At 33.7% G+C, this 23,289-nt stretch overlaps 3 protein-coding genes across 3 annotated transcripts; 1 reads left to right on the top strand and 2 right to left on the bottom strand.

Moving 5' to 3' along the window:
* Positions 1 to 74: 74 nt before the first annotated feature.
* On the bottom strand, positions 75 to 2,438 carry DCTN6-p27 (dynactin subunit 6). Its single transcript, XM_090106369.1, has 4 exons — positions 2,260 to 2,438; positions 1,983 to 2,153; positions 1,553 to 1,725; positions 75 to 1,187 (listed from the first exon to the last, which is right to left on the bottom strand). The coding sequence occupies exons 1-4, from the start codon at positions 2,268 to 2,270 to the stop codon at positions 970 to 972; spliced, it is 573 nt and encodes a 190-aa protein (XP_089962495.1). The 5' UTR covers positions 2,271 to 2,438; the 3' UTR covers positions 75 to 969.
* Positions 2,439 to 4,899: 2,461 nt separating this feature from the next.
* Positions 4,900 to 15,589, top strand: LOC149905244 (ATP-dependent DNA helicase DDX11). The gene is made up of 14 exons (XM_090106587.1): positions 4,900 to 5,125; positions 5,200 to 5,320; positions 5,479 to 5,795; positions 5,960 to 6,126; positions 6,323 to 6,563; positions 7,107 to 7,374; positions 7,703 to 8,010; positions 8,277 to 8,462; positions 9,050 to 9,244; positions 9,624 to 9,812; positions 10,179 to 10,285; positions 10,726 to 10,886; positions 13,362 to 13,462; positions 15,503 to 15,589. The coding sequence occupies exons 1-14, from the start codon at positions 5,006 to 5,008 to the stop codon at positions 15,587 to 15,589; spliced, it is 2,568 nt and encodes an 855-aa protein (XP_089962713.1). The 5' UTR covers positions 4,900 to 5,005.
* Positions 15,590 to 16,237: 648 nt separating this feature from the next.
* On the bottom strand, positions 16,238 to 22,186 carry LOC149905245 (cytochrome P450 6k1-like). Its single transcript, XM_090106590.1, has 10 exons — positions 21,940 to 22,186; positions 19,427 to 19,586; positions 18,907 to 19,107; positions 18,534 to 18,683; positions 18,141 to 18,325; positions 17,811 to 17,968; positions 17,606 to 17,724; positions 17,370 to 17,475; positions 16,973 to 17,221; positions 16,238 to 16,449 (listed from the first exon to the last, which is right to left on the bottom strand). Coding segments are annotated over exons 1-10 (1,503 nt in total). The 5' UTR covers positions 21,942 to 22,186; the 3' UTR covers positions 16,238 to 16,276.
* Positions 22,187 to 23,289: the final 1,103 nt, after the last annotated feature.

Raw genomic sequence — 23,289 nt, forward strand, 5'->3', positions numbered from 1 at the left:
TGTGTAAGGCATTTAATACTTATAATTTATAAATTTATAAGTAGAGTATAAATAAAAATAAAAATTTATTTGATTTATGCTTTATTTCATGATATAAATCTGCAGTTAGTAGCTTCTTAAGGGGGTGCATAAAGCAAAATAACCAATCTTCTATTAGATGATACGTGTAAGTAATATGTAAGACCAAATCTAAAAAATAAAATATATATCAAACTAGATGATATGTTCAACAATTCTGTTTAATCAAAAACATAAAATATTAAAATTTACTCGATAAAAAAAAATCACCAAGTTAGCTCTAATTTTCACACTTTTACGTTTTCTACTTGACATGGTAATACTTATTATGATTTTTTTTTCATAAACAATTATATTAAAACATTTGCAAGATATTTGTCAGAGCATTTTGTGTAATTACTTTTAGTTTTGGTTTTATCTGCGATAAACCACTTTTGGCGCTCTTTTTTTCTCGAGATAAACGTTTGATTTTGTCACGATAAAAGTGGTTTATCGCAGATAAAACCAAAACTAAAAGTAATTACACAAAATGCTCTGACAAATATCTTGCAAATGTTTTAATATAATTGTTTATGAAAAAAAAATCATAATAAGTATTACCATGTCAAGTAGAAAACGTAAAAGTGTGAAAATTAGAGCTAACTTGGTGATTTTTTTTTATCGAGTAAATTTTAATATTTTTATGTTTTCGATTAAACAGAATCGTTGAACATATCATCTAGTTTGATATATATTTTATTTTTTAGATTTGGTTTTGCATATTACACGTATCATCTAATAGAAGATTGGTTATTTTGCTTTATGCGCCCCCTTAAAAACATAAGTTTGTAACTAGAAAGTTTATTAATGCTTTTGTTAAATAAATAAGTGAACATAATATTATTGTTTCACCAAGCAATTATAAGCTTTTAATTATTAATAGTATATAAATATTTTTAACTTAAAAACATCTCATTTAACAGGTTCCTGTGACTGTCTTGAAGAAGATTGCCTTTTGTGAACATTTGGTTTTCGTAGTCTATGATAGTTAGGCATCACTTTACTAAGGAAGTCGAGCTGTAAAAGCTGTGATGGTTGTTTCTCTAACGCTTCCCGGATGTGGTGCTCTGAACCCCATATAACTGTATTGTCAACTAATGTTTGAGGTGCTATGAGTTGACATGATGCACCTGAAAATTAAATGAAAAATAAAATCAACCTATCGTTTTGTAAGAGGTTTCATTCTCAGATTTTTTTTGTTACTTGGCACCAAATTATTCAAGTTGTGAAAATTACAAACAAATATTCTTTTTACTAGTTATAAGGATTATAATTATATTCCTCTCTGATATTAGGCAATAATGATTCATTCAGGTTTAGTATTCTCTCCATTGCCAATTATTTAAATAATTAATTACAATAGCTGTAAACTCATTAATACTTGAAAAATGGGACGATGAACGACTATTTACTATCATCATGTCCTTTTCTGTCATATTATATTAGCTATCAGCACAGAAACAATTTAACTTTTACAATTTCATTAGATACACACCAACAACACAACCGCTTCCAATTCTAACATCAACACCAACAAATGATCTACACTCGAAGACATTGCTTTCTCCAATGTGGCCAAAAATTGATTCCAACTTGCAGCCAACTTCAAAAACATTATGAGCACCGATGAAGAGTGGTTTTGGTGGCACTTCTTGTTTATCACTTTTTCTGTAAGAGTTAATAAATTATTAAAACTAAATAGGATTGTCTGCTTAAAATTATTTTGAATACAATTAGGTATATATGACAATTACTTATTAGTCCAAATTAGAAGTGGACAAACTTTTAGAAAGGAAAGTATGGGGTAATCACTTCCCTACTCAGTAAATTTCCTAGTATTTTAAATATATTTTATAGAACTAATTGATGTTTATTGTTTTTGAATTTTATGTCTTATCTTAGCCTCTATTGTATAAATAACTTACTTATGAATTATGGTTGAGTATTCTTCAATAATGCAGTACTCTGCTATGATAATAGGGCCTCCTTCAGCTTTAATTGTCACTCTCGGATGTATGACAGTGCCACCACCAATGGTGATATCACCTTCTAAAGTACAATCTTCGCAAACTGTTGCACCGGGCAAAATCTTTATGCTAGAATAATGATAACATTAAACACGTTTGTTTTGATATACTCATTACTCACAGTTATTTTTATATATTTAATGAACACAACAGTTGCAAATAAAACTTAACTTACTTGTGAGACATTTTTAAACAGAAGAAATTTTATTTAACAAAAGAGGCGTTTAACTTAAAATACTATATTATTCCCTATATATAATTTTATAAGTAATTCCTGAACTTATATTAATTTATTTTATGTATTTTGAAAATAATCACAAGATAATATGACGAATGTTGTCAAAAATTAACTGTCACTTGTCAGCCATCAGATGATTACTTTTTTTGTCACAGACTATCCCCGTTTTCCAATTATAGCACTAGAGCGCATTAGGCAGCATAATGCTTAACGTTGAATGTTTCAACTACACTCTACAGCAACGCTTCGCACAATCGAGCACTTTTAAAAGTAGGTAATGCGCGTGAATTGATGCGTGCAATCGATTTATCGTTAGTAATCACGTTTCAATCAATTATTATGTATACCACTTTATTTACACACTAGTGAGGTTATTGCTAACTCTATGAATATTTTTTTTTTCAACACTGAACTTAGCGCAACCTGCTGGTGCATTTCACGTTCCAATTAAGCATCAGCATAATTCGGCATTGTGCGCCACTGAGTCGCATTATGCTCTGTAATTTTAAAACTACCATTGTGTCAAAAAAATGACTATGAAAAGAAAAATACCTCAAGATTTGGTCCGCCTTGGGTCCGCCCACAGTGACCACACTGTTACTGTTATAATGAGGATGTGACACAGGTCACATACCGTGCATGCCAATATTCAATAATGATATGTCCACCAAAGAATACATAAACTCTAAAATAGAGATGTCCACAGTCCAACATGCTGTTGGTCTTTACCAACTTTACAAAAAAGCAAAGCTAAAAAAAAACGAAAAAACTGTAATAATAATTTAGAATATACAGGATGGCCCAAACCTTGAAGTCTATATTTTTTTTAGATTCCTTCTATCGTGGGCTATCAGAATATGTACCCCATGTTACTCTTCTTCTTGTCTTGCGCCAATAAAAGCGCAAAAGCGTCTCTATTCGAACCTATTCGGACTGACTGTTTAAATTTCTAATACAAAAAAATGATGGTTTGCGCTAGGCACGTGGAATTCCTGATTGACTATCGAGAAACCTAATCACGGAACCGAGCGTGAGTGGTCGCCCTTAGAGCGTTTTCACATTATCCGATCCGATATCGGATATCGGAAGCCGATAGCCGATATCCGATATCGGAGGGAAGTAAAATGTATGAAATATGTGCCTGTCTTTCACATTGTCCGGTCCGATATCGGATATCGGAGCCGACACCGATATTCCCAGTGGCTATCGGACGATAATGTTCAGTGTTGCCAACTCAATTTTCGAAAAGACAGTATACCAACAGCAAAAAAGCACTAGTTTGTGTATTTTCAGTCTTATAGGGCGCTCAATCTTTAAAAAAATTCTTTGCTTTTAACCTAAAACCCTTTCTATTGAAAGAAACCTTTTTTTTATTAAGAAAACACACATTTAAGTATTTATAGGCATTTAAAATACGATTTATACGGTAGGTATTTTATTTGCCGTATTAAAATATACGGCAATTGGCTGAACTGAAGTAAACAAAAATATATTGCGTTCTTAAATTCAAATATCTATCTTCGAAAACATTAGTGTCTATCATCTTTATTTTATCTCATTCTGCCTCGCTCCTCCTCCTACTCGGATGTTGGATGTGCTGTTTATTGTATTGTTGTCATTGAGTGCTTTGTTTTTAACCGACTTCAAAAAAAGGAGGAGATTTCACACCGATTTTATTTTTATTTTGAATTTACAACAAAGAATACAAAGTTTGAAAACTCTTAAGTCTAAAATTATTTATGTATCTTTACTTACAGGAAATTACAACAATCATATTACAAATATATTTGAACGAGTGACAATATTATTTTAGGATATTACAGTGTAATAAGAAAAAGAAACGAAAATGTGAACAAAGATTGTATCACTTATCATAGGTACTACATGAACTTTTATAAATGTATGTAGTGAAAAAATGACTAAATGACTAGGTACATCTTGCTAAAAATACATTTAATAGATTTTGAAAGGTATTTACTAATATGTATTACCAAAACTATTAACTAATACTAGGTTGTAGTAGGTATTGATATAAATTTATAATGTGTTAACATAAGTATACATATTATTATGTTAAACAAATGACCGATATCAAAACTATTTAGTAAATAGCACATCTAAATAATATGCAGTAATTTGTGATATCAAATCTTTTTTTTATATTTTACTTTTCTTTTTTGAAGTTGTTTTTCTTTATCGTAGTTATTTTTAATGTACATGTACAACTATGATTTATAACATTTGATTTTTTTTAATTATACCTTTTTTTATCAACTGGCAATTTAGTTTAGTTTTCTCTAAAAATTTCTGGCAACACCCATTACGATATCGGAACGATTTTATCGGACAATGTGAAAGGGCAAATTGTATCCGATATCGGATATCGGCTATCGGCGTCCGATATCCGATATCGGATCGGATAATGTGAAAACGCTCTTAGTGTGGTGTATGTACCGTAGGAATACCACGTCTGCGTCCGTAGAGTGAGAATCTGCGTCAATATCCTCTGAATAAATAATATATTCTGTGGCGTCAATTGTCATTATTTGTCAAATTTTGACAAACGCATTAGCGGATGGCGGCAATTTTTGTAACTATTTTAATGTCGTTCAAGTTTTTAAGTTATTGAATTTATTATTGTATTATCATTTTTGATTTAGTTAGTAAATTATAAAAAAGTAACATGGAACCTCAATTTCAATTTCCGTTCGAGCCTTATGATATTCAAAAGAAATTTATGAAAGAGTTATACGATACAATAAATAAGAGTGAACTTGGTATTTTTGAAAGTCCCACTGGAACTGTGAGTGAGAGATTATATTTTTGTGCCCTTGTAAAGTAGGTACTTATTATACTATAACATATAACCTTTTCCAGGGTAAGTCGTTGAGTATTTGCTGCGGTGCATTACAGTGGCTCAAAGACAACAACAAAAAAGTTGTAGAAGATTTAGAAAAGGAAATAGCAATATTAAAAGAAAAAAATTCTGAAATTCCAGGTAAACGTTTATATGTTTTACTTATATGAATGTTCAAGTATTTTCTTACCAACAAAGAAGCCAAATAAATTCAGTTTAACATTCACTTCTTTTTAGAATAAGAATAGAATATAAATTGTTATTTATTGCAATTAAGTTTTATAATATTGAAATTATAGCTGCCGATGACTGGCTCCAGGAAGAGTATCATAAAATTAAAAATAATCAAACAATTGCTAGTTTGCAATTAAAATTGGATAAGTTGAAAAAGAGAGAGGAATATTTCAATGAACTTAAGAAGAGAGTAGCATCATGTAAGTCAAATATTAATAAAATAGATCACTATTTCAAAAAACCTATAGAATTTTCAGAAGAAAAGGAAAATAAAGTAGAAAAAGATTTGGACGATGATTTAATGATTGAAGAAGTAGAGGTCCAAGATGATGAATCTGAGCTTGAAGAATTAGAAGATAATGAAAGTGATCCTATAACAAAGGTAATTATTTGGAAGTAGTAAATATAAATGGCTTGGAAAGGGGCTTGTCAACAAGACGTGACCTATAAATTGTTTAAAAATGTTAATCTTACATTATTTATTAAAAATTAAACTTCTATTACAAAAATATTTCTATGTTATTAGTGATTTATTTAAATTTCTAGATATACATTAGTAGCAGAACACACAGTCAGCTATCTCAATTTGTTGGTGAAATGAAGCGTACAGTGTTTAATAACAACATTAGAGTAGTAACATTGGCTTCAAGGCAACATTACTGTATCAACTCAGATGTTAATAAATTGAAGAATGTCAACTTGATTAATGAAAGGTATGATTTGATGAAAATATTTTTTTTGTGGGTAGGTGAAAAAAAAAAGTTCTGTGGATATTTTTGTAAATGTAATGATATATACATATTTTTAATTGGGCCGAAGATATATTTTTTTTTTAACTAGTATGTACTTTTTTAACTAGTACACAAATATCATTACTATTAAATATTATATTATTAATAAACTTTACAGATGTTTAGACTTGCAAAAGTCCAAAACAAAATCAACCTTAACTGACGAAGATGGAAATTCCTTAAAGAAAAAGAAAACAAAATCATGTACAGGATGTCCTTTTTATAATCAGAGTAATATTACAAAACTCAAGGAGAGATTACTAGTAGATATTATGGATATGGAAGATTTAGTAAAATGTGGTAAAGTGCTTAAGGCATGTCCATATTATGCTTCTCGAATGGCGTTAGATGAATCTGAGGTTTGTTGATAGTTTTTTATAGTCAATCACTATCACTACATAGTATAAAACAAAGTCGCTTTCTCTGTCCCTATTTCCCTATGTCCCTTTGTATGCTTAAATCTATAAAACTACGCAACGGATTTCGATGCGGTTTTTTTTAATAGATAGAGTGATTCAAGAGGAAGGTTTTAGTATATAATTTATTAGGTTTTAGACAAAGCGGGCGCAGCCGCGGGCGGTAAGCTAGTAGTTAATAATCAAGAAAAATGTAATCATACATAGTCTAACATTGCTTCCTTAAACTTAACAAACTTAAATGACAATATGTTAAGAATATAGTATTGTAAATTGATGAAATGATTATAAGCATAATATAAGTTGTATTTAATATGAAAACATTGCTAAATTCAAAAGTCTGTTTGGGCATTGACTAATTATATTATCAAGAAAATGCCTATAGCAATTTATTATATCCGTTCATCATTTCCATTTCATAGCTTCCTGAATAAGTATTTTAATTTTAATAAATGTTTATAATATAAATGAGTATACACATTTCAGGTTGTTCTCATTAGCCATGCTGGCATACTAAGTAGTGGAGCTAGATCAGGAATATCGCTAAAACTAAAGGATAATATCGTAATATTAGATGAAGCACATGGTCTTACAGCTGCCTTAGAAAATGCATATTCCGCTCCAGTGTCTGGCAAACAACTGAAGTGCCTTAAAACATTCCTACAGTTTTATATAAATAAGTATAGATCTAGGTTAAGTAGTAAGAATTTGTTGCTGCTCAATCAAATGAATTTTGTTGTTGGAAGATTATTGAGTAAGTACTATTATTACATTTTGCATAAGAATTTTTATGAATTTTCTTAGCTTTTAAAGTGAAACTTTTATTACATCGTCTCAAACTTTTTGGTCTGTGTAGCGCATGTCGCGTGTATCGCGGCTGGCGAGTAGGTATACCTACTCGGCAGCCGACCGTCACGCGACATGCGCTACACAAAGCAGTGTTCGGAACCGTTCGAACAGTTTCACTTTTACCGTAGTTTCATAAAACTACACAACATTTTTATTGTCAGGAACATTTTTAGCTTTATTTTTCTTTATTCTAATTTTGTTTTAATTACGAAGTGTTAAAATTTGTATTTTAGACCTTTTAAACACAAAAGAGGGTGAAACAAACGAAGCAAAAATTTACACACTTGAAGATTTCGTCATAAAAGCTGAGATTGATCATATGAATTTAAGGCCGTTAGTAGAATTCTGTAGACAGACACGTTTGGCGCCCAAATTACATGGATTTTCTATGAGGTATAGTCAGCAAGAGTTAGAAGAGAGTGAGAAAGTAAAGCAAGTTGACAAGAAGAGATCTTTTAAAGACTTTCTCAGCAATATATCTAAGAAGACGGATAAGGAAAAGGTTGTTGAGGAGAATCAAGTTGAGAAACCCATGATTCAGGTAAAGGCATTTTTTTAAGCTTCATGTTCAAATGACTCCAGATATTTTTTTCATTAATATGAAATGATTTAATAGTATCCAAAACCTTTTTGCATAAATGTATAATACTGCATTTACATTCGCAAAGACGAGGCGAATAGTGCTTGATATTCGTCTCACTATTCGCGCGGATGTTGAGAATGTTGAAGGACATTTGAATGAAATTTTAAAGCATGCAAAAAAAGTTGTAAGTAACATCTATTTTATTCTTAAATATACGTTTTCAGCAATCAGAAAACAGAACATCAGCCGGTAGTGCATTATACGCAGTTTTAGATCTAATAGAGATGTTATGTGCACGCAGCGCCGCGGGGCGAGTGCTAGTGCAGCGGGATACAAGTGACGCCGCCTTGCGTTACTTGCTGTTAGATACGGTGGACCGCTTTGCGGATATTGTGCAACAGTGCCGATCGGTGAGTTTCTCGTTTAATTACTTGCAATGCATTTTACAATGTAGTTCGTTTTTTTTAGGATTATATTGTTTTTTGTTCATATATAATTGTATTTGTCAATATTTGACCGCGCCAGATTAAGGTTTATGAAGCCTATGTGTTAAAAAAGTATGGCTTGGAAGTTTTGCGCAACGCAAGGCCAAACGCCTGTTGTGCTTGCAATGTGTGTGCAATGTATCTAATCGACCCGCTAACTTTATACACTCCCACTACTGGCAAATCCCGGACACTATACAAAATTATCGTTTTGACAGTCAGACTAGCATTAGAATTTTGTACAGGGTTAACGTAGGTGCTTGCAATGTGTGTGCAATGTATCTAATCGACCATCGTGCAGGGTATGTGTTAACGCTTTAGGGTTGGCACATTTGTTAGTTGCATGTACATGTCACATTGGTCGATCAAAAATATTTATTGCCCTGCACATCCCTGCGGTTAGCGCCAGCCATATTACTCATGATCGTGCGAGGTGACGTAAGTGTTTACTTAGCGGGAGGCGGAGTGTCCGTTCTGTAGCGTTAGCTGCTATTAAGTATTCTGTGGTACAGGTGATAGTGGCGGGCGGGACTATGGAGCCGGTGGGCGAGTTCCGTGCGCTACTACACAAGGGGCCCACACGCGTGCGCGAGCTGCAGTGCGACCACGTGGTGGCGCCGGACCACGTGCTCGCACTGTGTATGTCGAAAGGACCCGCTAATTGTGCGCTTAACTTCTCGTATGAACAACGTATGGGGAAGGAGTTGGTGAGTGAAAAAACCGAAACTTTTTATTTAAATTTTTTTGACGTGACAACGTCTTATAATTCGATAGAGCCATGTCAGCCAAAAAAACATGACTCATCCGGCGTTACCTCGCTCTGAGGCGTTCCATGTAAGGCTTGAAGTGCAAGCGAGAGCGCGGAACGAGCGAAAAAGAAGCACAATCGGTCTTAAGACGTTGTCACGTTCAACTATCGTCAGTAAACCGACTTTACAGACAACCAATTTTTTTAGAAACAATGAGTTATTTATATATAATTGACTAAATCAATCTTAATATTCATAATTTTCTCAAAAATAAAGACTAGTAATACTCTACAGCATACATTGATTTCAACAAAAAAATGTTTGTTATTATTTGCAGCTCGATGAAGTAGGACGCATTCTGCGTAACATATGTTCTATAGTACCCGGTGGGGTTGTATGTTTCCTACCATCATACTCGTATGAAAAGGTAGTCTATGAACATATGAAAAATACCAACGTTATAGACGCAATATCGAAGAAGAAAACTGTGTTCCGTGAACCGAAGTCAGCTGCTGATGTTGATCAGGTAAGCATAACGATTTTCTTATTTAAAAAAACAACGTTTACATATTTTTTGAGTAAAAGCAGTAGTTAGAAAGGTTTGTTTTAAAGCCTTTTATAAATGGGCTCGATTCTTAATAAAATAATATTGTCATAAACAATAGTGTCATAGATATTCTTTCTGTATGTATATTATCATGACTTCTTACAATGGTAGGCTCTGAATTGGTAGTGGAAGGAAATCTTCAAATGCATTAAAAAAATTACATTTAGAAATTATTTTTTAATGCATCTGAATTAAAAATAACTACAATCATTACGTAACATCACTTGTTTTATTGTAACAAGTGGTATAATTTCAATAATTACTAAACATTATAATTATTTGTAGGTACTACAAAAATATGCAGCGGCGATTAACAATAAAGATTCAGAAAAAACGGGAGCGTTATTACTTAGTGTGGTTGGTGGCAAGCTCAGCGAGGGACTTAATTTTAGGTAATTTTTTCGACATAAGAAGTCGTTTCTTGATTTCTAAAGTAAATTTATAATTATGTCATAGGGCAGATACATTTTTTATGTACGATTTTTTATATAATCTATTTCCTAATTTTACCTCCCTCCCTTACCTCCCTCATTTTTTGGGAATTTCGGTTACAACTTGAATCCCTTTAATTTATACATAGTATTGCATTTAATAATTGTTACTATCTTCTTCTTTCTTATATATAAAAATGAATCGCAAAATGTGTTGGTAAGCGCATAACTCGAGAACGGCTGAACTGATTTCGATAATTCTTTTTTTATTATATTCCTTGAAGTACGAGGATGGTACTTATGTAGAGAAAACGTAAATATTATGTTCCACGGGCGAAGGCGGGGCGGACCGCTAGTTTAATATAAATTTTCAAAATAATTTTTTTAATATGCTTTTTCAGTGATGATTTAGGACGGTGCGTATTAGTGCTCGGCCTGCCTTACCCCAACGTGAAATCTCCAGAATTGAAAGAAAAAATGAATTATTTAAATCAAGCAACGCCGGGCGCCGGATCCCAGTATTACGAAAATTTATGCATGAAAGCTGTAAACCAATGTATTGGTAAGTGTACTGTGTATTGCGTTTGAACGTATACGTATAGTTGAAAAATGACTGCGAAGAATAAAATGTCTATAAATTTATGAAGAATAGAAAAACATCGATCATGAGGCGGGATTCGGACCCGCATCCTTTCACGCCAATTCTATCTATAATTAACATACCATTAAAACATAAAATAATTATTTACGCTACACCGTTCGCGACCGGGCCGTACCCCGTCCGTGTCCCGCCCGGGGCTTGAACAAACGTTATTGTAGGCCGGTTACAGAGCTTCACAGACCGTCAGTGCGTACGTCAGTCGCGCTTGTCATATGTATGGAAATTCATAAACCGTACAGTGCTAGACCGACCATACGCACGCGTATTTTGCTACGCACTGCGTACGAGGACCGTCGGTCGACTGTCGCATTATGGAAACAATTTGTTTCCATTTGTTCCAAACAAATGAACGCGTTCAGTGCTGTACCGACCGGTGCACAGACTATAACATACATCGATACCAGGTCTGCCCCCCTAGACAAGTGGCTTTCTATTAGCGTAAAGTTTAATAGAATAGATTATGAATGTATGAGATTGACGTTTGATTACGACGACGACGACGATTGATTATGTCAATCTCATACATTCATAATCTATTCTATTGAACTTTACGCTAATAGAAAGCCACTTGTCTAGGGGCGCTGGTCTGGTCAGTTTACTGGTACGCAGAGCACTAAATGATACAAACTGACGGTCGGTCAATGCGTATCGTCAAGGACGATGGTACGCACTGACGGTCGGTGAAGCTCTGTAACCGGCCGTAGGTATACTTTTGTATGACGTCATTCATGCCTGATTTTCATTAAACCTGGCTCGAACGCGTAGGCGTAAATTTTTATATGGATACTAGCGGTCCGCCCCGGCTTCGCCCGTGGTACATATTTACGTTTTCTCTACACAAAAACCATCCTCGTACTTCAAGGAATATAATAAAAAAAAGAATTATCGAAATCGGTTCAGCCGTTCTCGAGTTATGCGCTTACCAACACATTTTGCGATTCATTTTTATATATAAGAAGATTGTTTCATTTTTTTTCACGAATCCGGCACGGCCCGTCCCCGCGGTAGGGCGTTTGTCCACTACAAGGAATTTTACGGTCCGGCATTCCGATTTTTTACGGTTCGGTATGGCACGCCATTAATCTATATACTAGCTTGTGCACTATACGTAATTTTACTGTCCGACATTTTACTTTTCCCTATTCCGGATGGTTTTTTGTGTCTACGAGTCGCTGTAGGTATAATTGTTTTCGAATGCCCACTTGCTTGGATTTTACTGTTTTTACTGCATATGCCAATTAAAAGCAAGCTCTTGTTTTACTTTCTTTTAGTTGGCAATGAGATTTGAGAAGTCGGTATTGTTATTTTATATACATTGACCAAGCATTGACCTATAATTATTATCTAAGTAAGTGTTGGTAAGTTCAAGTTCAAGTGGGAATAGCTTTAGCTCCTCGTCACCGATTAAAATAAATAAGTAAAACACGCATTTTAAATCTCTTACGGAACTTTACTTTTTATTATAACGAAGTAATATAATATTTCACCTTCTATATTTTTTACTCGTTTCTTGTAAAATGCAAAACAATCATTTATGATAGCATTATACCGCCAAACTTCCTTGAACTGTACCGCACTGATCCGAGTAAAGACGGACAGGTGCACAAGCAATTCATCGGTTTTTTCATGCCACACCGGACCGTAAAAAATCGGAATGCCGGACAGTAAAATTCCTTGTAGTGCACAAGCGCCCGTACTGTGTAGCGTGAATCATGCTTTATACCGACAAAAATTTTTGGATAACTTATTAATTGATTAATTGATTAAAAGTGTTTTACGATAAGGTTCGACATTATTATTGTTGATTGTTTACATAGATTAATTAGACATAGATTAAAAACGTATCTATTTAATAGCTTTTATTTTTACCCGTACATTCATTTATATAATGTATACAACTTCATTATTAATTACACTTAATATTTTAATAGACTGATCCATGCCACCTTGTCAGCTCCCAAAAGGATTCTCTTCTTTACTTATACCTTCATGATATGCCTAAATAATTTCTCGGTAATTGAACAAAGTAAAATCTTAACGCATCATCAAACATACAATATCAGTAGGGATAATGAAATAACGTAACATAACCATCAATCAAACAAATATCAGCAGAGATAATCTATACTATCTATAGGTAGTAGGTACTAATATTATATAGCTGAAGAGTTTGTTTTTTTTTGTTTGTTTGAACGCGCTAATCTCGGGAACTACTGGTCCGATTTGAAAAATTCTTTCGGTGTAAGATAGCCCATTTATCGAGGCAGGTATCTATACATCATCACGCTAAGACCAAGAGAAGTGGAGTACTGCGGGTAAAACCGCAGGACACAGCTAGTTAGATATAAAAATGAAATGAAAACTTTTGTTTTTCAGGCAGAGCAGTGCGTCACATAAACGATTATGCAACTGTGTTGTTGGTCGATGAAAGATATTCACGACCAAGTACTATCGCAGCTCTACCCTCTTTTGTTCAGGTATTTTTTCCTATTAATATTGTAAGAAATAACACGCAAGGCCGGGTTAAATATTAGTTTGAATGTAATAAGAATGCACCTACTGTGGTTCTACACAGCTACCTAATTGATGTAGGTCGTTGATAACAAATCGCAGCTAGTCAACGACTATAAGCAAAGTGAGGGTAGTTGGGTCGAACGTCGTATAAACATCGTCCGAGCCCCTAGGCACGATTCGTACGAATGCGCCACGAGTCAAAGGAAAGCGGCTTTTTATAGTACATATTCGACAGCTAAGCATGTTCAGACATGAAATAATGACAACTATATTGACAACTATACAGTGTGTAATCGTTAAGTGTGCACAGGCGATTTTTCCGTAAGTATTACAGATAACAAAAAACTTTAAACTGATATCGAAAGTACTTAACCTAATGAGTAAAATGACCGTAATAAATTTTTAAAAATAAATCGAGAAATATCAAAGAAATTATCTTTAAACCCTCCCATACATTAAGTATGAAATACGAATATCCCATATACATTTAATATGAAAGATTTTAGCTTTCTTTCTCTTTTTTGGTTTTCTGCTTTAATTACTTCGCAAATTTGAAGTGGCATTTTCCACGCTCTTTCCGGACATTTCCACGCATTTTCCGGATATTTTCCAGACATTTTCCTGGCATTTTCCGGGAATTTCCCAGGCATTTTCCGGGAATTTCCCAGGCATTTTCCGAGCATTTTCCTGGGATTTTCCGGATGTTTCCAGACATTTTCCGGACATTTCCCTGGCATTTTCCGGAGATTTTCCAGGCATTCTCCACGCATTTCCCAGACATTTTCCGGACATTTCTCAGGCATTTTCCGGGGATCTTCCAGGCATTTTCCAGAAATTTTCCACGGTTTTTCCGGAAGCTTCCACGCATTTTCCGGATATTTCCACGCATTTTCCGGATATTTTCCCGACTTTTCCGAGCATTTCCCAGGCATTTTCCGGTTATTTTCCGGGAATTTCCCAGGCATTTTCCGGGGATTTTCCGAGCATTTCCCGGGGATTTTCCGGATGTTTTCCAGACTTTTCCCTGGCATTTTTCGGGGGTTTTCCAGGCATTTTCCACGCTCCTCCCGGACATTTTCACGCATTTTCCGGACATTTTCACGCATTTTCCGGATATTTTCCAGGGTTTTTCCAGGCATTTTCCACGGTTTTTTCGGAAATTTCCACGCATTTTTCGGATATTTTCCAGACTTTTCCGAGCATTTCCCAGGCATTTTCCGGGGATTTTCCAAGCATTTCCCGGGGATTTTCCGGATGTTTTCCATACATTTCCCTGGCATTTTTCGGGGATTTTCCAGGCATTTTCCACGCTCCTCCCGGACATTTTCACGCATTTTCCGGACATTTTCACGCATTTTCATGATATTTTCCAGGGATTTTCCGGAAAAACCGTGGAAAATGCCTGGAAAATCCCTGAAAAATATCCGGAAAATGCGTGAAAATGTCCGGAAAAACGTGGAAAATGTCACTTCAAATTTGCGAAGTAATTACAACAGAAAACCAAAAAAAGAAAAATAAAGCTAAAATCTTTCATATTAAATGTATATGGGATATTCATATTTCATACTTAATGTATGGGAGGGTTTAAAGATAATTTTTTTGATATTTCTCGATTTATTTTTAAAAATTTATTACGGCCATTTTACTCATTAGGTTAAGTACTTTCGATATCAGTTTAAAGTTTTTTGTTATCTGTAATACTTACGGAAAAATCGCCTGTGCACACTTAACGATTACACCCTGTATATCCACAAAAATATTAAATCAAAAGTTACGTCTAACAATATAATAAACGGACATTTTTACGTCGTAGTACGTCAGTGCGTCCCAGCTTGTAGTTTTATAATAGACTAGAAATTTAGAAACTAGCAATGAAAAAATCCCTTTATAACATTACTATTATTTATTTATCATATATTGTTACTTCACTCTTACTACTTTGAGAATAATAGCATAATTTTATCGTCTATCATTCTTTGTAATACTTTTCTTTTTCCTTACAGAAATCGTTGACACCAAATTGTACTTTCGGTCAGACGGTCAGCAGTATCGCAAGGTTCTTTTCGAAGCACAAAATTAAAACACAATAAACAGTTTTAAATCATTTTATTTAATGTAAATATATAAATCTTTTTCTTATAACGGTGTATTATTTAGATTTTAGAACCATTTATGTTTCAAATACAAATATTTTCACGTAACAAATTCAGTATTTAAACAATAATTAAATATTCATACGTCGCTGCGCTATCTAATCAATTACTAAAACAACTGATAGTTTTTAAAAGTAAAAAAAGACGTGTGGCACTCGGGGACTGCCGCGGTAAAGCCGTGCCGCGGTATTGCATGCTATGCCTTCAAGCCACACCTCCGCGCCCGTCGGAGTGGGGAGCGTGAGGTTTTTCGTTACTAAATTTCTCGATTCGGTCCCCGCGCTCAAGGCCCGCGATAGAAGCTGTGCAAAAGCTTAACAAGTCTGGCAAATATCTGACATTCTTATTGCCATTCTTTTAAAATATCTTAGTCTAATATTTTGGAAAAGTCCGTCAAAAATTTGATTTTGAAATTCTTAGGGAGCTTAGAAGTGATAGTTATGCTTCGGAGTACTGACATCTTCGAGTTCCGGATTTTGTAACATCAATAATAATTTTTATTATTCCAATACAACTATGACGGATCATCCGAATGATGACGCCCTAAACTGTCTGCTTTACATAGATAAATATAAAAAGAAACAATCTTTTTTCAATACAAATGTTTATTTCTTTCTTTCAAAATTAATTTCTAGGAATAAAATCAACGTAGAGATCTTGACCTGGGACCAAGAAGAGTCCATGTTTCTCAAACTCTACCTCAATTGGTTTGGGTTGTTTTGCTACAGGTGCTACAGTATAATTCAATACCACATGTGACAAAGCGTGTCGAACCGAAATCTGACCAAAGCGTTTACCTGAAAGAAAAATTATGTTTAAAAATAAATGTCGTAAGCTATAATTTGTGTAACCGAACTTATAATTTATTAGATGCCAGTTTTCATTAAAAATAAAATTTTCATGACAGGCATTTCTTGATATCTTAATCTATACTAATATTATAAAGCTGAAGAGTTGTTTGTTTGTTTGAACGCGCTAATCTCAGGAATTACTGGTCCGATTTGAAAAATTCATTCGGTGTTAGTTTTTTTTCCCATTTATCGAGGAAGGCTATATTATATCATCACGCTAAGACCAATAGGAGCGGAGCTCTGCGGGTAAAATCGCGGAGCATAGCTAGTAAATAATAAAGAAGGATCACGAAAGTTAGACTACCTCATACATATTCTCTGTGCGTTAATGAGATTTTCTACTTAAAATCGCCCTTAAAAAGAACCCATTAAGGAAATATACTGTGTATGCTGGTTAAATTCTGAATCTTTGCGCAGTAAATTACCTATAAAAAGCCATAAACTACCAGACAGTATGTTCCAATCTTACCTATACAGTTTCTAGGGCCTTCTCCGAATGGTAAATATGTGAACGGTTTGATGTTTTTCTCATTTTCTGGCATAAATCGTTCTGGATCGAAATCCAAGGGATTTGGGAAGTAATTTTCATCATAATGCATGCCGATAGCGTTGACGTAAATCGGCGTTCCCGCTTCGATGGTGAGATTATCGTCTATTTTATAGTCCTTTACGGCTATTCTGTCTAGCCAGCCCATTGGAGGATATTTCCGAAGTGCTTCTGCAATATAAATCAATGTTCTGTTAATAAATTAGGTTATTGACTAAAAATATTTCTTATGATGTTTCATATGTATTAGTGAAGATACAAGATAGAAAGATATTATATTCTGTGGTCGTCCACTTCGTATTAATTGTACTATACCCACCTTTGATAACACTATTAAAATAAGGCGCTTCTGCAAGCTTTGAAATATCCAAGTGGCCATTTTCATCTTGCTCTTTTATTTGTACTAACTCATTGTACATTTTTTCCTAAAACGTAAAACGAGTTCAATTTAATTATAATATACGAGTTATAATATCAATTGAATATGATTAACAGGAGACGAGTTGCCATCTAAATTATTCCTTAAGAACTCAAAGTAATGAAAAGTCATCTTACTTGTATCTCTGGCTTGAATGCTAATTCATATAATGCAAAACTCAGAGCAGCGCCTGATGTTTCAAAGCCTCCCAATAAGAATATTGCCGCTTGTGCCACCATTATCTCCTCCGTTAGACCTAAAATATATAATTAAAAAAATTGATTCAATTTGGTGCATACTTCATAGTTTGAAAGTGAAGTGGGTAATTTGGAGATAACCTACCTTCATTGTTTTCGTCTGATTCTTGTTTTAATTTAATTAGAGCGTCAATTAAATCCTTGGGTTCACCGATACGACTTTTTTCGTCCTTTCTCTGTTTAGATACCACGCGGAACACTTTCGTGAAGTAATCCGTAGCCCATTTGGGGAAGAACGTAAACCTGTAAATGGAAAAATATACTCCTACATCTTCAACAATCAAAATCATAGCCTAAAATATTAATAAAAATAATAAAGCAATGCGAGTTTAAACATAATTCATACTGTCGTCGATAATCAAGTAAATATATTCAACAACGACAAACATACATAACGAATTAAGATTTTTAATACCTGAATACATTAACAAGTTCTGGGAAGAAGAAGATACTACTCCAGCAAATGCCCCGGTAAAGGTCGAAAGTCATGAAAGCCTTAGTGACTTTGCGCATCGGGCAATCGCCGCCAATAATCGCTTTAGTCTCTACTCCAAAAGCAGCAGTGCCTATAATGTCCGATGTGTAGTCCGTGAATAGCACCTGACAATCGTGTACAATAATATGTATTATATAGGCAAAATAATAACAAGAATACACACAACTCCACAACATTGTTAATTTTTTTCAGACCTAAATTCGTTTCTGGAATTTCAGCAACTTCGGAACATTTCATTATAAAATAGTTTCTTCATATAAATTTTCGTATTTGTAAGTGCATAAAAAAAGTTTGAGTGTGGATACTACTCACCCTTAGGCTAATGGCGGATTTGTTCTCTGTACTTTTAATACGTTCTATCAACTGATTCGCTTTAGTGTCAAGCAGATTTTGTAGAGCTCTCAGCTTGGAGGCTGTAAAGATGCTTGTTAAACGACGTCTGATTGAAGACCATAGTGGTTCCTTAAATAATAATAGTGAAGTGGTGAGTGTTTGCAAATAAAACAAATAATAGGTTTTTATGGATACTGTTTAGAGCATTTCTCGATTCAAAATCTTACTTTCCAACGGTAGTTTTCCAGTTTGTAGATCTTTTGTCATCGATGATCACAATAAGGTAGGTACGAAGTTATATGAAATATTTATACATTTTGCAATAAAGTGGATAAATAGATGAGGTACATACGTTAACTGTAAAAATATTGAGATGCCCAATAGGATCCGATGAGCCAGAACCCAGCAACCTATCCCTGAAATTGGCAAAGTCCTTCACGAGAATATTTCTGGCGATCTCAGGGGAGTTGATAATGAGCGTCGGTCTCCAGAACCACCACGCACCGACATACGGCGTCTTGAAATGTTGGTATGTGTTTATCATCCATCTTCCCTGTAAAATTTGTTTTTATGCATTTATTCGAGTAGCCATTAGGTATATTACCTCAGAGAGAACAGTCTCGCGAGGTAATTGCTGCGGGAAGCAGCTCGGTCAGCGGGGCCGTGGCTTGGCAAAGGAAAATGACGTTAACAGTATACGTTGATTTATAAATCGGCGATATCAAATATGTAGTATTTAGTTTACAAAAATATTAAATGTACAGTTATCGAGGTATAATTATATAGACTATAGGCTATAGATCTTTTAGAGTAACATGCAAGCTATGGATTAATAGGACTGGATATATTTTTCGGAACTGGCAAAATCTTACGGGATTCTGTCGCTGCAGGAAGGTAAGACTCCCCATGACGGGGTGCGGCGGCAGGTGCGGCACCCCGCGCTTCGCCCAGTACTGCCGCACGCGCGACCAGCGCACGTACACCCAGGCCAACACACATAGTGCTGCCGCAATTAGGAGACTTACGAACATCCTGTATTGGATAAACATATGCGAATGAGATGACGCGATATCGGACTTTGGGTTTGATAAAATAGTAGCTGAGATTTAATTGATATCTGCCAAATTATATTTATTTATATGTATATAGGTATTTTATTACTATAACAATTACATATAATAATTTATGAAACTATGTGACCGTTTCTCCCAATGCTACGCTATAAAGCAGTGCGAGTAAAATGTGCCATGAAAATGCGCCGCGTATGATGCGCAAATAGCTGTGCGAGGAAGATGCGCAGCTCGAGCTATGTAATGCACTGCACATAGCTACCCCATGACTCGCGACCATCCATCGTTCCATATAAAAATTTGGTTGTCTGTAAAGTCGGTTTACTGACGATAGTTGAACGTGACAACGTCAGATTGTGCTTCTTTGTCGCTCGTTCCGCGCTCTCGCTTGCACTTCAAGCCTACATGGAACGCCTCAGAGCGAGGTAACGCCGTATGAGTCACGTTTTTTCGTGCGTGCAGCTGGCTCTATCGAATTATAAGACGTTGTCACGACAAAAAATGAATCTTAGTTGAAACCAATGAATACATCTATGAATCTGATTGGTGGATATCAAACGCATCTACAGCAACGAAGCATAGCAACGTAGCATCTCTGGTGGAAAAGAACAGTAAAGTAGTCCCGATATAACACAGTGAGACACGTGACATCACTTTAAGTATTCTTAAATATTTACACATTAAGATTAGAATAACATTAAAACATTAACAACAAACTAGATATCCTTTGACCTTAGAAAAAAAACGATAAGTTATTTGGAAGACGTTATGCTTAAATGCAAATAAAAAATTATCACATTGATATGATTTTATAAAGATAACCTTCAAAATTCGATAAATTATGTTCAGATAATCGTACTTTGAATGCAATTTTTATAAGCTGAATTGATTTGTAAGTTGATTATAATTCATATCCAAATTATCTTTACCGCTACTAGGAACGTCTTCAAATATGCTATCTTCTCCTATCTATTTTGATTGATTTTATGCAGCTTTATTTATTACCTATTTACTAGCTCACCGCTCGCGGCTTTGCCCGCGTTATTTAAAGACAGAGAAAGCGACTTTGTTTTATACTATGTACTTAGTGATAACTAGTATGATCTTAATTCTATATTTTTGTTAATATTATATGCTATTATTACTTATATACATTTTTTCAAGATATAATATGTTTTAACTGTATATTATTATTTACTTTCATACTGTTAAAAAGTAAAAAGGAATCAACGTTTATACGAAAAAGGTCCCTGACATTTCTATCGAACGTTAACTTAAAAATATGTATGTAACTATTATACATAAAAAAACATTCATTACATAAACAAATGACATTGAATATTAAATAGTGTTTGATCCTTCTCAGTATACCTACCTATATTATAAATTCTAAAGTAATCTACGGATATTTTCCAAATGTGTATCTTTGTATACCGGTTACCCTAGTGGTTCTAGTACTCATTGAAACTGGTTTACTGTTTAGATAAAGTCATTTCAAATGCATAGTAGATTAGCACAGTAGACTAATAAGTACATAGTTATAGGTACATATAGTAAAAGAAGCTGTCCCGGCACGTTAGCCGGTTATAAAACACCTAAATTATCATCGAGATATAGTTATGTACTATACACAGACATATATGTATTTACATGTCTGTGGTACTATACTATCTCTATGTAAATTATAAGAGTAAGGCAGACAACGGTCTGCCTTACCTTCTTACTTATAACTTAGGGGTTTTATATGTATTTACACTTATAATAATACCTATATGAATAGGTATACCCAACATACTTATATTATTTTAGTATATGAAATGATATTGAATGGAATTTTTAACGCTTAGTACCTAGTTGCTCTTTTTAGCTGATTATAAGACTCAAGCACAGACTCAAGTTTAAACCAGTATTAACCAGACATCCTTTATTTATTTTTTGTTTCTAAGTCTAAGTAAATAAGCCCGTCCCATAACACATTACCTATACATATTTTTTTATGTATGAGAATTTTTAATTTTTTTCTTTATAATTGTAGGTACCTATATACATATATTATATAGGTAATTAAAGTTTTAAAAATATAGAAAAATAAATATACTTTTTATAGTTACCTACTTACTAACGGTTTAAAAATTAAATAAACTTGATTATTTAATTCGAAATTTTATATGGTAATTAAATGTTATTTACAATAACTGGTATAGAAATATTTATTTCACAAAAAATACATTGAGAGTTGATACACCTTTTTCTACTAAGCACAATTGTATATTCGCTTGCAACAAACTTAACCAAGAATATGATTCAATACTTACATATTAAATAATGAATCTTATCACTTGTCCGCGCACCCATTAGTACTGACTACATACACAAAACATCAATAAATATATTCGTACGTCTAGTTTATCTTCGTCATGCAACGTCTGGTATAATCTTGCAATCAATATTTGCATTGCATTACGAGATTTTTAGTAATAATAGCCGATTTTGAATATTATGTCTACAGTATTATAATATTGTATTTTTCTGTTTACATTATATAGTAAAAGGTTAATTGTTGAAATTTTATGTTCGGCATATAAAAATAACTACGTAGAAAAAAAACCGACTTCAAAAACGGAAAAGTAAAAACAAGCCAATGTAAAACATAATTTTATGTTGTAACTAGTAGATTTGATTTCATAATGCCCGGTTTACACGGGCTTAATACTAATTAGTGCTTAGTGCTTGGCACCGACTTTAAACCTATTTAGTAAATAGCACAACTCAATGATATCGCACCCCTAGATGAAGACTCCGGTAACTCAAAAAACCAGTTTTTTCAGAAATAAAGAAAAACTGATATTTCTGCATTTAGAAAAGATATCAAAACTCTAACTATACACATTCAAAGATAATATTTTTAGACCGTGTTGGATTAACTTGTTTGTTTATTGACTGTTAAAAACCTGAACAATATATTTTTTTTTAGTTACCGGGGTTTTGAAGTAGAAATATTGAACTTTTTTGTACACTAAGAAGAGTTAGTTTACTTTACCTGAAATTAAAATGAGTTACCGTTACTTTTCACCTAAAAAAAGCGGATTTTTGCTGAGGAGTTTTGAGTTATATTACTAGTTTTTCATTCATAAATAAATAAATAAATATATTTTTAAAATAAAAATGCATAATATTAGAAAATTTAAATATGTATTCAAAAAATGGTACATATGAACTTATTATTACTAATACATAATTACTATTTTAATAAAATTGAGATCGTGGACTACTTATTGCTTAGCTAAAACTATACTTAATAACTATCATAACTTTCTTAAAATCACAGCAATAAGTAAATAGATGTTTATTCTAAAAAAATAGAATAAAAATTGTTAGTATTTTTGTGACCATTATTGTACCCGGGGACAAATTCCTTGAACCCTCCGATGCTTCTAGCGGGTCAGGATCCTCCTTTTTTGTGTTCAACATCTCTAACATCAATTTTCCCCGACCTTTCATAATTCTGAAAGCAAATGAGAATAAAGCAATGAGCAATAATGATCACATTCATTAAAAAATCAAGTAAAGTCAACCAACTAAAAAAAACAGCAAAACTTCACGATCTTACTTCGAACATTTATAACATAGAAAGAAATCAATTGAAAATGTTATAAATAATCTAT

The sequence above is a fragment of the Colias eurytheme genome, chromosome 10 (genome assembly GCF_061535395.1).
Source record: "Colias eurytheme isolate Ceu_HAF_F1 chromosome 10, ilColEury1 Martin Lab GWU primary, whole genome shotgun sequence".
Lineage (NCBI taxonomy): Eukaryota > Metazoa > Arthropoda > Insecta > Lepidoptera > Pieridae > Colias > Colias eurytheme.